This window comes from Nasonia vitripennis, assembly GCF_009193385.2.
Source record: "Nasonia vitripennis strain AsymCx chromosome 4 unlocalized genomic scaffold, Nvit_psr_1.1 chr4_random0004, whole genome shotgun sequence".
In the NCBI taxonomy this organism is placed as follows: Eukaryota; Metazoa; Arthropoda; class Insecta; order Hymenoptera; family Pteromalidae; genus Nasonia; species Nasonia vitripennis.
The window spans coordinates 643,682-658,751 of record NW_022279639.1 but is presented as its reverse complement, the minus strand read 5'-3'; the positions used below and the strand labels follow the sequence as shown (position 1 = coordinate 658,751).

At 42.4% G+C, this 15,070-nt stretch overlaps 1 protein-coding gene across 19 annotated transcripts in view; it reads right to left on the bottom strand.

The window, feature by feature from the left end:
• Window positions 1–15,070, bottom strand: part of LOC100117353 (kinesin-like protein KIF13A) — a 1,179,147-nt gene that overhangs the window by 956,693 nt on the left and 207,384 nt on the right. For all 19 annotated transcript variants that reach the window (XM_031928189.1, XM_031928179.1, XM_031928190.2 and 16 more), the window contains 2 exons: window positions 11,618–11,865; window positions 11,424–11,538 (listed from right to left, as the gene is read on the bottom strand). In XM_031928189.1, the coding sequence (XP_031784049.1) occupies window positions 11,424–11,538; window positions 11,618–11,865 (363 nt within the window). The remainder of the gene's footprint in view (window positions 1–11,423; window positions 11,539–11,617; window positions 11,866–15,070) is intronic.

Below are 15,070 nucleotides of genomic sequence, written 5' to 3'. Positions count from 1 at the left end.
CTCGATCTTGGGACTGGACTTCTAGGGCATTCTGTATGATGGATTGCTTAGACTAGAAAAGCTAATCGCGATAATGTGTAGGGTACTAAAGCGGATGACAGACCATGGCCTGACCTTAGCACTGAATAAAACAAAAATTGTTCTCCTGACTAGGAAGCGTATCATACCGATGAAGGTAGACAAAGGAATGATTATGACTAAACCGGCGGCTAAGAACCTTGGTGTGACGCTAGATACGAAGCTAAATTACAGGGCGCGTTTAGATCGCATGTGCAAAACGACGACGATAAGAGTAGCGCAGCTTAGTGGACTAATGACCAACGTGCGCGGGCCGAGACCAACTATTAGGCGGCGTCTAGTGGTGACCACTAACTCCATTCTACTATATGAAGCGAAGGTGTAGGCCGGCGCTATGAAAGTAAAGAAATACTGGAAGCAAATAACGACGGTGCAACGTAGCGGGACATAACGAATAGCGTGCTCCTACCGAATGGTCTCGGGAGAGGCGGTAATGATAATCGCGGGGGTGAACTCCGTCAACCTGCTTGCTATCGAGCGCAAACGGATATACGAGGGTCGACTGATTTCGGATAGCATTTCGTTGGTCACCAAAGAACGCGAAAGAACAATGCGAAAATAGCAAGAATGATGGGATCATTGCCAGCAAGCGGAATGGACGAGAACACTGATTAAGGAGATAGGCCCGTGGACGTAGCAGAGGTGGGGGGAGGCAAGCTACCTGTTCGCGATGAACAGAGTAACAACACCGTCGTGTGAATGCTGCGGTGATGAAAGGGACGACGTGTGATATACGTTCTTTGACTCCACTCGATGGACAGATAGGCGTAGAGTTCCAGAACTGACAATAGGGGCGTTTACGCCAGAGACAGTAGTTAGCACGATGCTTCACAGCAAGCAGCAATGGGACGAGATAACGGCGTACGTAAAGACGGTTCTCCGCGCGAAAAACAATGACGGATGTTTGACAGATTAGGTGACGGCTAGAAAAGTATAAGACAGGCGACCTCCCGAAGGGATCCGAAAGCGGTTACCGGGGGGATTTTCGCGGTCCTACGAGAGGTGTAATTTTAGTGAGTCTTGGACGGCTCCTGACATGGTGCATTAGGCATTTCTCTAACTCTCCGGATAAACAAAAAAAAAGTTCGTGTCTAAAAAACTTGAATTTTAGGATATTGGTATTCTGTCGTCACATGAAGATTTTAAACAACCATACGAAAATACCTTTATGGAAAACATTAAGAAAAAAGTTTGTGGCATTTGTCTTGAGCGATTCCGTATTAATTTCGATGCCCATTATATAAATTGTCTTTATACTTATAATATTGTAGAACAATTTATATATATATATATATATATATATATATAGCGCATTCCGCGTCAACTGAGACAGAGGTGTACCTAAAAATCCTTCTGATCTAAAAATTTTTTTAAAAACAATAAAAGTGAGCGTTTTTTATCTACTTCTGATTACTGAGTGGCACTTTTTTAAATTTCGACTCCAGCAAGAGCTGCACGTCCCTTAACCTCAAAGAAAATACTGTATTACGATTGAAATGCTTATAACTTTTCTTTAAAACTTTTTTAATTTAAAAATTTAGATTGAGTGTCTGTTTGTTAGTTAGCGATATATATTCTTATCAATTACGACTGTTTCTTTCCCTTCTTGATTTCCATATATACAGCTAACCAACAAACAGAGACTTAGTATAAACTTTTCAAACGAAAGTAGAACAAAAGAGCTTTGATTTAAGCCCTCAATGGTTAAAAATGACCGCCTAAAAGCATTTGACAATAATGAGTTTTTCTCTTTCTTTCTATCTTTCCGTACAACGGTCGTCAATATTTGTCTAAACGACATGATAATTTAATATGAGTGATGTAAACCTTATTAGCTCATTAGCGCAGCCGATGAATTGTTGTAACCCACTTGTAGGCTCTCTCGCACAAGCCCCTGGATACCCGCAACCCACCTGACAGCGCTGCATGTGCCGCAGCGCGCCTGCTATACCACTAGTACCGCGCGCGGCCGCTAGGCGGCTGCTCAGCTCCCCAAAGCGAAGTGGCGTTTCGGAGAGCATTTAAGCGGGCCGGATCCAGGCCGAGGCATCCCCCACCCCGCATCAGACCGCGTCTGAGTGGGAGCACGGAGCCAAGGCTACTTGCACAACCCATTCGAGACGCAATAAATCTGAATTTTGTTGAAGATATAATTAATTCGTGTTATCAGTTCTCACCCCCCCCCCCTCCTTCCACGAGACAAGCTGCTAAAGAACATTGGCCAACCGACGTCATCGCCGAGACGACTTCGCTCCAGGAAGCAACCGCCAGGACGACCTGCTGATCAGCCCAAGGTCACTCTCCGGAGCAGCAGACGCACCATCCCTACCTTAAGCAGACTCTTCAGATTCACCAACATCGCCTGTAAGTAGAACGACGAATCGCTCTCGCTCTACACCGTGCGCTCTCCGGTCCACGCCGAGTGTTCTCCGTTTCACACGGGACACCTTTGTTCTGCTTACGAAGCACTCTTTCTCGTGTCCTTCGGAGTCTTCTCCCTCCCCTCCTTCATCGTTACTGGGTGGTGTAGCCTTCACTGGGTTGGGCGGCCCTCCCTTGTCCAGACTCGCTCCAAGAGTCGACTTAGACAGGTTCGAGTAGTGTCCGCTCTTTAAGCAACAAGGAAGCCACAGCGAGGAGCATCAGCAGGCCTCTCTTGCCTGCCTGCTTCACCCATCCGCTCTGCCTACCTGGAGGTAGGCCTATCTTACCTGCTCTGCTCCGCAGAGAGTAAGCACACGCGATCAAGCTGGTGTCTGCTACGACGGACACGTACACCATCTTTTTGCCCAATGACACCGCTCCCTGGACAGTGGCGTACACCAACCCCGATCACAATCTCGCGCACACGACCTCCTTTCCCTGCCTTGAGCAGGAAAGATTAAACGGGTTTCGGTTCGGCGCTCTGCTGATCTTACCCCGGCTCCCAGCACCAACTCCACCCCCAACAGGCCTGCTTATATCAGATCGTCGTCAAACTTCCGTTGACATTCCTTTGCGTAGAGTGAGGCCGATTTGGTCAGCAACTGTAGCCACGTCGCTGGTTTCTCCAAAATGTTTGCAAATTCAGAGCTACGACTTCCTGCGGACGGTTGTTCTTGACAGAGCGATCGGTCAAACTTCGATGTAACGGACAAAAAAAAAACTAAACGCAATATGTGAGTCCGGTTTAATCATATTATTTCAATCATCCGACGACACCAAACGGCTTACAAGTTGTTGAGAGCATGAAATTAGAAGAAGGATCCCATCACCACTATCAGCAGTTTTGGACCAACCTTAGCATTACCCATGGTAATAACGTACATAAGCAGTTTTAGCCCAACTAATACAGCGAATTTCATAGCCACGCATAGGACTTTAGGACTAAACTCTGCAAAATTGACCATAGAATACCGTAAAGAAGACTTCGCAACAAACTTTATGAACCATTATCAAGTCATGATGGGACGAGAAAACGGACCGACGCAAGACAACGAGAACGTTACACTAACCCTAAACCAAGACAGTTCCATAGCAATCGACAGTACCTGAACAGAAGAAAACGTAGGCAATAAACGAAACAAGAAATGAGCACAAAATAAACACGTAAAAGCAACAAATGAAAATGCAAACAGTGAACAAAGCAAGGATGTATCAACAATAAACTTAATCTACAAGAGTTATTTACATATGAAAGTCTACGGTACAATTACAACAATTTCAAAGATCAATATACTAAATCAACAAGTCAAACAAGATACAAACTTGTAATACCACCTATATATAATAAAACTGTGAGTACTAAAAACAGCTACATCAAAGCAATTTGCATCTTTAATAAATTGCCAAATGAACTGAAAACTTTAGACCTAAGAAGGAAAATTAATATTAAAAAGATACAAGACTGGCTGAGGAAAAATGAATGACGTAGACACCACTACAACAATAGATTGCATGCAATTAAAATTATGTCTTTTATCGAGATCGAAACAAGAATCCGAAGATGGCCCAGTAATGACTACTAAATTAATATTAAATGTCAGAACTAACATTTGCGCGAAGGGCAAATGTAAATTATACAATAATCGCACACATCAACGGATTTCCAACTACAATTACAACAAAATAGTAAATGCATACCCAAATATTAACGACCGTCTAGACAATCTAACAAACGAAATAATAAATGAATGGACCTATAAAACTAAAGATGAAAAAACAAATATCAAATTCATAAAATTCGTCAAAGCAACAACCAATGAATTGGAAGTCAAAAAAGACTCAAGCGTTGAAAAATATAAACCAATAGAAACAGTCTTCACAAGGATCGGCGAAATGGCCGAAGAAAACAGCAATAAAGCTAGGAAAAAGGAAGCGACATCTGCACCAGGACAGAAGATCACAGAATCAGCTAAACACAGAATGACTTATGGCGATATCAACTATCTAGGATCTAACAAGGCATTTTTCTACTTTCATAGAGGTATAAGAGGTAAACAGGTTTTCATAAATTCAGTCTCCTCACTCAAGCACCAATCGCCTTATAAAGATATAGTAATAATAGATGATATAGTTTTTACGTCAGACTGTAAATGTGATTCATAAAATCAGCATAATGAGATGTTTCCACACTACCGAGAAACCTGTGCCGTTGAGCTTACGTGCCCAGCAAGGCTCAGCACAATAGAAAGGATGTCTTACATAAGAGAAAAAAATGCAACGATAGATTTATGACAGCAAGACAAATGTTGGTAAGAAGATGGTGAAACTAAAGTGCAATGACTTTAAATTATTAAATTATAGATATAAAAAAAAATTAAGTGACAATACAAAATATAGAATCTCAAATCGTGCAATATAATCTATCGAAAAAAGAAGTATAAGTAACATTAAGTTAAGAGTACAACATATAGAATCAATAACGTAAAACTTTAGTAAATTTTAGTAAATTTAAATAATAAATAATATTAATTATTTTTCTTAAGTAAAATAGATAGATTATATAAAATTTGTATGTTTCTTTTCAAATGATTATATTCTTGTTAAAAAATTGGGCATAGGAGTCAAATAGATCCTGATGTTACTATCTTGTTACTATCTTGTTATTTTTGTTAATCCGGACCTGCGAACAGGGAACATTGTTTTCCTCTGCAGGATCACGGCGTTATGATGGGTTATTGTATTAATAATTGCTGCATTATGACAGCCTGCGAATTTTATATGTAATTTATGTAACACTATGTAAATTATGTATTTTCTGGAATTCTAAATAAATAAATAAACTATAACGCACACGCTAACTGAAACGAAACACATTACAAGCATGGAAAGTTGCGAATTACCCTAAGGCCCATTCAGCGGAATAGAATTAATCAATTTCGATCTATCCAACGCAAGAACAATCACAGCGACGTACTAAGGACCAAAAATCGACGTTGAGGCACTCTTCCGAGAACACTCTTTCTGCAAAGTAAGATACTACAACACACCGACGAAGAACATAAGAGAAATAACTGCAGTGTATAAGACGGAAAGATTTGCAAAACAAGTACTACAATTATGTAAAAAATGTACACCATAACCAGATGAAACGATAAACGTAGAACAAGTAGTGCCACTGTCCAACCAGACAACACCCACACTATCAAACAATTTAAGCACTGAGACAACGGAGAACGAAGCAAAAGACACAATTTGCTTACTGCGAATACCCGCAAAACAACAAGACGGACAAACTTGCAATATAAGGATAAATAAAAAAAATATAGAAAAAGACGATAAACGCACTGCTCAACTGCAAGGATACATACAAGTAGACAGAGACGCCAAAAACAGAAGACACAAAATTACGCTTCATTCGCGGTGACCAAATAAACTTACATGACTTGTAAGACCACGTATGGAACTGCACCATACAGACCCTAAGACAACAAATGACGAAAAAACGGAAGAAAACACCTGAACGAATTTTGCCGGGAACTGGAGGAAAGTAGATCGAAGAATCTCGAACTCGGGTTTAAGATGAAAGAAAAACTGGTTTATTGCAACACAAAAATATGGAGAGGCCACTGATGGGCTACAAAATAATGCATAAACCGATCACTGAATTGATTTAGCGGTAGTGGCTTGGGATCGTAGAGTGCAGATCGGGCATGTGCGTCCGCTCGAAAAACTGAATCGGGAATGAGCGCGCGGAGCGACGCCGCCCACCATGACGCCTCGGCACGCTGGTGGTGCCACCTCTTGATTTCGAGCTGAAGCGAAAGCCGACGACTCTCTGCAGTATTTTGGAAGCAAAAACACCACACACAGAACTACATCCGACCCTGCGATAATGTGCGTCACAACCGCTCGGAATATTGCTACAAAATTAAAGAGCGGCAACACTGCTTCTCGCTCAGCCACGAGTATACGCGTCGCCATCCTGGACTCAGACAGGAAGAGTCGTTCCTGTTGGCCCAGACTCCGACGCTTGGATAAGCCATCGTGAAGAAGAAAGAAGGAAGGAAGCAGAGAGATTTAGATTTAGATGTTTTATTTTTGTATATTATGTTGTACATATTTACATATAGAATACAAGAAGTAGCATAAATTTTGTGTAAGTGTGCTAGATATGAAGAGCGTGGAATGGAATGATGTGAAATGAGATAAAGAAGTGTATGTGTTTGCATAAAGATTATGTGTTTTCCAATTCGAAGAAATATTTGTTAGCTGCTTGTTTGAAGAGCGATATGGGTAGTGTGTTGCGGAGGTGTGATGGTTGAGTGTTCCAAAGATAGGAAGCGCTGATGAAAAATAAATTCTTCAGCGTCTCCGTCTTAAAAGACGGGATATCCAAGGGGATCACCTCACTCCTCACAGGTATAAGCGCAACGTGGAAATAAAAAAAGGCTAGTATGTAGGCAGGCACTGATGTGTTGAAGATTTTTCTTAAGAAGCAGGCCATGAAGTATTTCCTACGCCCGGCAGTGGTAAGCTATTGCAACTCACGTCTATAAAGGAAGATGTGCTCGTCCCTCCTTACACCATAGATATAACGGATTCCCGTGTTAACAAGTCTCTGGAGCTTCGTGCCAGATTCTTGAGTCAGGTCACAGTAAGCCAATGAACAATAGTCAATGAACGGGAATAGGAGTGCTTGCACAAGGTGTTAGCGCAGCCTGAGGTTACTGCTAAAGAAGTAAAGTCCATACATCAAAGAGTGAGCACGTTTACAGATTTGTGTAACGTGCTCTTTCCGCGTAAGTTTGGAGTCAAACACCAACCCCAGATTGCGCACAGATGATTCATAGTCGATCCAGGCCTCCCCTATATTGAAGCAAGTCTTAGCAACAGTACACATCAAAGGATTGCCACCTTGCCGTGTGCCCGATGGGCCGGTGAGGGGGCTCCTCTGGTCGATAGTACGGCGGATCTCGGACCCGGGCCCGGGGAGAGAAAGTGAATGTTTTTGGCTGTGTCTGATTCCCTGTAAAACGGGCTTTCCCTTGCTTCAGACTTTCAACGGGCCTGGGGGCGGGACTCACTCAACTCTCCTCGTCTCAGAGGGAGGAGCGAAAACTGCCTGGCAGACCAACTAGAGGCTAGGAGCAATCCCCCAACCAGACGAAGGCGGTAGTGTCGGTTGGGAAACAGAACTCATGAACACACATGTTACACCTCAACATTCATACACTGCTGACCCCAAAGCTGCCCCTGGGCATGTATATCCACCGGGGTCACTCGAGGAGGGCTGAATGCGTCGATCTAAGGGTACCGTAGAAAAACTAGGTTGTCTGGCGCTCCTAGGCCGTCGAATAGTACAGGAGCCTGAGTCAGCCTAACCAGCATGACTTGGCTGCCCTATTAGCCGACAAAAAATCCCGCCTGACCTAACAGTGTCGGTTGGTGACCGGATAGGGCCATGTTGGGTCAAGGGGAATGGGAGGGGGGCTGCTGAGGCCACAGGTGTCAGGGTTGGCTTCTCCGCGGTGGGTGGCTTCTGGGGGCGTACTGGTCCGGGGAGCGGGGGCGAGGCTTGGTCCACACACACTAACACACCCGTAAAACTAACAAATGAAAATGAAAAAAAATATGATACAGGAAACGATTGCAAAAGTGCCAGCAACAGAGGAGCTCCGCAACTCAATCCAAGTCCTTACGGACGCTATTTTGAAAGACCAGATGGCTGTTGTCAAGACGGCAAATACCGGTGTAAGTTCTCAGGAGAGTCACCGGGCGGCTGCGGAGTCCGCCCCAGCGGCAAATATTGGTGCCTCTTCGAGAACAGAAAATAGTAAGGAAAAGAAAAGAAACAGGCATGCTAATAGGAAGCTAACCTCGGGGGTGAAGCTGAGGACGAAGCGTCTGGAGGGCGCTCCTGGGGGTGTCAGGTTGGGACCCTTGCAAGCGCGTCCAAAAGACAGCACTCCAATAGCTCCACCCCGAGGGAGTTTAAAAAGAGTTTGTTTGGGGACGCTTCAAAGAGCTACAGCCAAGCGGAGGCTACTGACTTAAAGGTAACCATCGTTCCGGTCAAGTACCCGAAAGAGCGCCTTGACGAGGACCAGGGAAAGAAGGCCTTAGAGGGGGAGATTGATGACGCCCCGGACGGAAGCTATTTTCCAAGTTTCTTGAACAATTGGTTCCAGAGGGGTGCACAAATCTTCCACTACAAGGACAAAAAGGACAAGGAGTGGTCACTAAATAATGCCACTAAATAGTCGTGCGGGGAGGGCACCTAACTCATAGCTATTAGGATGAGAGACCTCCATAACCTCCATAAGCTGGTCAGAGCGATGATCTACGTCCCCGGAGTACATACTCCAAAGGTCGTGGTAAAGCGCTTGAATAGGCAAAACACCACACTTACGCCGGACTCTTGGGTGGTCGCCGAAACCAAAACGGTGACAGTGGGCACCAAGGGTAAAAAGGACTGAGGGCGAGGAACTGAAGGCCCTTGACTTCAGACCGTTCTGCGGAGGCGGCAGGGCGTATGTCGTCCTGTTCAAGGAAAAGACGTCGAAAGAGCCGGGACAGACGGGAGTAGAGGTCATGGAGGTCGATCTCGGCCTTAATACGGTAAACACAGAGGTAGATGCGGGTAGCGGTACTCTCGATAAATGGGGCCGGATCTGTACCGAACACCACCAGAGAGTTCACGCAGATTAATTTGCACCATTGCAAGAACGCCTCGGTCATTCTAGCTAGACGTATGGTGGAGGTGCGTACAGGTATTTTCCTAATCCAAGAATCTTGGATTCATAACGGTGAAATCGCAGTCTTAAACGGAATAAGTACACTGATCAGCGGCAGTCCCGTCTCGGCTATAACGTGCCTTATTGTTTAGGGGCTTCAGGTAGAGACGGTGCCAAAGTACTGCTCAAGGGATATATAAACAGCTAGGGTAAGCTACAAGGGCACCGTAGGTGAACTGAAAGTCATTGTGATTGCCGCAGCATACTTTCCTTATGAGAAAGCGTACCCACTAGAGGAAATGGTCGCTTTAATTAGAGAATGCGAAGCCGAAGGCACCAAGCTTATAATGGGTTGTGACGCGAACGCACATCACACATGTTGGGGCAACACAGACTGCAATTCTAGAGGAGAAAGTCTACTGGAGTTCTTAGCAACATGGACTTTCTCAATACGGTCAGCAGACCCACGTTCTAAAACGCCGCGAGGAAGAAGGTCATAGACATCACCGTGGCCTCCAGGAACGTGTAGTCCGAGGTTATGGATTGGAGAGTGTCGGACGAAGTCTTCATGTCGGACCACCAACACATCGTATTCAGACTTGGCGGACAAAGTACGCTCGATCATCTAATAATGAACCCTAGGAAAACAAACTGGGTAGGATGCAGAGAAGAACTCAAGGCTAAGATCAGTTTCTTCCCTGTCACATACGGCGGAGGACATCGATCACTGCAGTAGGATCCTAAGGGACATAATAATAAGTTTTTACGAGAACAATTGTGTACTTAAGCTAAAGAGGCAATCGAAGGGCGCTCCCTGGTGGAATAAGTCACTCGACAAACGCAGGAAGAAAGTAAGGCGGCTATACAACCGGTCCAAACACACGAAGAGTGACAAGGACAAACGGGCGTATAGAGCGGAGCAAAAGGAATATAAGAAGGAGATTAAAAAGGCCGGGGTGGAGGGTTGAAGGCGTTACTGCAAAAGCCAAAGCACGGTATTGGACACGGCCAGGCTGTGCAGTGTCCTTCAGCACCCGAAGAAGCCACTGACAGACTCGATCAAATTAGTAACAGGGGGCTGGGCAAAGAATGGACAGAAGGCCCTAAAGGGCGTGATGGAAACCCACTTTCCAGACTTCAGGGAAAAAGCGAGGTCAGAGGCCGTTCAGCTGATGGCCCGCGAAGAAGACTGGAGACTGGCGAAACGGGTAACAGACAAAGCAAGGATAAGGTGGGCTATAGGGACGTTTGAACCCTACAAGGCGGCAGGTCCGGACGACATTTTCCCGGCTCTGCTTTAACAGAGGGCCACCAGGGCACTAGACAGGGTGCAAAGTTTGGTTATGGGAGGAATCATGGGTTCCATGCAAACGATACCTACGGTCGCTTTGGAAAAACTGTTGGAACTGCCCCCACTAGGCAATGTAATTAGGGCAAATGCGTGTAGGACGTTCTACAGAATAGCGGAATCAACGAACTGTTCGGAGTTCAAGGATGCGGCACTTTTGGAGCAAGTAATGCCGCTAATGGAAGAAAGAGGTTGCGTTAGAATGGAAGAAAGAATTTATTTCTCCAAGAGAGAGAGAGAGAGAGAGAGAGAGAGAGAGAGAGAGAGAGAGAGAGAGAGAGAGAGAGAGAGAGAGAGAGAGGGAGAGAGAAAGAGAGAGAGAGAAGTATGGATCCTAAGTCGGAGAGAGCCGCTATACTTTCTCTTTTATACTTCTACCTTTTAGCCCCGTAGCTTCGGAGAGTGCGAGTACCCCGTGGAGTGTGGAACATTTAGCCGTTACCGAATTTGTATCGAAATTTATTTTGCTAGTATTTTTCTTTGAAGTTGTTGGTTAAAACAAAATTGAATTTTCTTTCCCACTAATTTTGTTTGGTATTTGGCCTTGTTGGATTTTTTACAAAAACATTTCTTCAACGGACCGTGCTATGTGGGAATGAATGTACGAGCTATAAATCATAAGAGAAAATCTTATGAAATGGCTACAACATTCGTATCTGGTGGTGCCCTTAACTTACTACATAATTTTGTAATGTATTTTATGAGATATAAAATAAACTTGATCGATTTGATATAATAAAAAACAGTTTGGACATTTATTCATTTTAATCAATGCTCTATTATGAGAAAATTCGAAAAAACTTTGCATGCTTTTATTTTATTTGTCTATTTTATCATACCTTTAAAAGCCAAGTTAATACGGAATCACGATATGGTACAAACTTATCCCTATTTTTGCCGTTAGAATTTTGATCTGCTAATTTAGAAATAACTAATCCCAACGTTGTCAATGATCTAAAATGTTTTTGAGTTTAATTAATTATTATAAATCAAATTAAATTTAGTAAATAATCTGATTAAAATATTTTATTACTTATTTATATTGCTTCCTTCTTTCAATCTTTCTCCAACAGCTCCAGTTTTAACAGCTCTTTCACTACCGGCTAAATCAACAAGGCTTATACGTGAAACTTTTTCACCACTGACCCCACTTTTAGGATCTATAAGTGTTTGTGTAAGTATCACCGAAAATACTGCGTGAGAACGCGAGCTTTCGGAATTCATATTGGTAGCAGCGACCGTCCTGGATTTATTTCCTTCAGCCATAAGATTGTCGATATCCTGTAACAAAAAAAAACCTGTTTAGTGCGTGCTTAGTAAGAGCAACCCTTTAAAAAAGTTTGAATATCCGTTACAAAAAATTAAAAATATAAAAACATCAATGATTTTTTTGATGCATAACAAAAGATATTTAACTCCTTATGTTCCCGGATAAAGAAATTAGGTTTTGCATTTCGCACTTTTGCGTTGAAGACTAGTACAGTTTATACTTTTATGCTAAAATATATATTATCTAATAACATAAAACTGTTTTTAGAATTTATTAAAATACTTGAAATGACTAATATTTTTTAAACCATTAAATATCAATCAAATTGTGAAAAGATTTTATGATGTATTAATCTTTCGGAAATGTTGATATGTAATGGGGAATTGTTTTGTATTTGAACGTGTCATGTTTGTACTATAGTACGCGACGATGATTGTAAAGCCTGCGTGACCACGACCTGCGTACTTATACGCAGACTGCGAATATTTAAGACAAAGAAGCTTTTTCAACATCTATCGCTGAACATCGGAACGACTGCTCTGACCTGTGCATCAGAACTCTTTGGGCGCGAACTACTGTAATTCATACGTGATAATCCTTGGTGTTGCAGGTGTTAGCTGAATAACTGCGATCTTCATCATCTCAATATCGTAACTACATGCATAGGCATGAAAGCTTTTAAAATTCCCAAAGCTTCTTATGCGAGTCAAGCTGCTACCACCGGCGGTATCTGGTGAGTGAATACAAGAACTGAGTATCTGTTGTTATGTTGACTTTTCCTACGCGTAGCACTAGCCGGAGCACCGTTACAAGACCCGTATCTCGTCGTGAACTAACTTAAAATGCCCAGGCACCGCTCGCCAATGAGCGCCAGTCTCACGACTCTTTGTTTTGTGTGTTCCGACGAAACGCGGGCTTGCTCGGCTAGCTTTAGTCCCGCCAAGCGGTATATGAGAAAGGGCGATTCGGGGATAGATTGATATCCTCACTTTTGTTTGCAATTGTATTCATCCATTAAACTTCCCACGCTATTGATTTACTCTATCTTTATGATTCGCAAAACCAAATCCAAATTAACTTATTAGACAAAAAGAATCTTTTCATCGACGTTAGATAGCCAGGTAGCTTTAGAACACCTTGCGACTAACAAAATAAACACAAGACAACCAAATTATTCGTTAAACGTCTTATTACTAGCAGAATAAACGCAAGTTATCCTAGAAATTATAGATAGCCTGAGAAAACCGTAAGTACCCTATCACTATCGTATTATCTCTGTGGGTAACCGTAAATTTTAACATTAGATAGCCACTAAATTTACCAAAGATACAAACTAATTACGACTTTCGCGCGTCTCCTTGTCTGTTTTTTTTTTATTTAAGCAATTCCAACTTTTTATACAAAGTTATTTTGCATGCGCGGCCATGTGCGTCATCTGCTTCCATAACCTACAAATCTAACCCTCATGTACGCTCGTTGAATCCAACGAATTTCTTGGTTCAAAGTGTGTCATATACAAATAACCCTTTATATATCAATAATACGACGTTAAGAATGTGCCACGAACATGTATACAACAAAATATCATAATAGAGGCTATGGAAAAAAATAAAAAAGTACCGAAAATTTTACGGTGCCGATGCTGTAAAAGTGCTCTAGATGGCGGGGCGTCCCTACGTTACTGTGCTAGCACGGTAATTTTATCCTTAATTTCTATGTAGTTGTTATTGTAAAATTCTTTCCGTGTATAAATGATTGACGTCCATTATCAAATAAAGGACATTGCCATAGTACGTGGTTGAGATCTTGGTTTTCGTATCCACATTGACATACTGAGTTTTCTTTTAAGCCTATACAATGAAGTGAAGAGGTCAGACTATGGTGGTCTGATCAAGCATCTATTAATGATAACAATTATCTCTCGTGGTAGATTTTTATTCGCAAACCATGGTTTGGTACGGTAATTAAAGAAATTGTTAAAATAAATTTTGCCTTTTTTATCGCCTTCATTTCTTAATAAATCTAATGTGTTTTTTAGTTGATTCTGCTTTGACTGTTTCTTTTAAGTCTGTATAAGGAATTTTGATACAATTGATATCAGCGCATTTTGTGGCTGCGTCTTTCGCAAGGTTGTCAGAGCGTTCATTTCCACTTATCCCTGTATGTGCAGGGATCCAGTAGAACTTTATTTCATTTTTGTACGACTTGGATGTAAATTCGTAAATTTTGTTTTTCAACTCATGTATGTATGTAAGGATTTGTTTTAATTAATAGGTTAAGGTCCCCTTGTCTCTAGTTGTAGTTAGCACTCTCACTCTTTTCCATGAATCATTCACTCTCTTACCCATCTTGGTAATTTTCCTTACCTTTATCCTGAACGGAATACGAATCCTGCAGATGCCCTTTAGTGATGTCGGCCGCGCACCAGATGGCTCGACTGGTCGAACCAAGAATGGCGACGTATGGAAAACCCGAAACATGGAACTACGCGCCCACAAGAAAAGCTTAGCAAGAGTAGATCTAGGGATGAATTACTGACCTTATGTCCTTCGTAGACTCGCTCGTAAAGATTCCCGGAAGACATGGTAGTGAAAGTGCTAGAAATGAAACTTTCTCGAAAGCTGGAAGCACCTCTGCTCGAAATAAGCCAGGGCAGGAGAGTGACGAGCAAGCGTTCGGCGGCGACCGTCGAGGCACAGTGGGTAGAAATCCAAAAAAAGTTCATGCTTCACGCGAATTTGGACTGAAAAAAAAACTATTTAAGTAATTTTTTCTTTTTGTAATGTAGTTTTCTAGACTTTTTCCACTACCTGTTGTACGGAAAGTGTCATGAACGGCGAAGAGGACCTATTTATAAAATCCTACAGACTCGCATATCCTGCTATTTATGGCTACCATTGCTTTGACCTGTGGTTTTATGCCACATATATATTCATCCTACTCATATTGACTTTATATATGTGCTACGCCTTAATGACATCATTTTACCCACTCAAATTTAAAGAAATAAACTGTACTGTTGCTGATCATGAATAGTATATATACAATAATATCAAGGGGCGCGGTAGCGCCCCGACGGCAAGTATAAGTTTTGTATACACTGTGCCGTCGGGAAGTAGCGCGACCCTATTATACTTTGAATTTGCTTTTTAACCTAAATGCGTTTTATTGTCTTCAATGATTTCTTGTCTGATATGTCTTCGATGCTTATGTTTG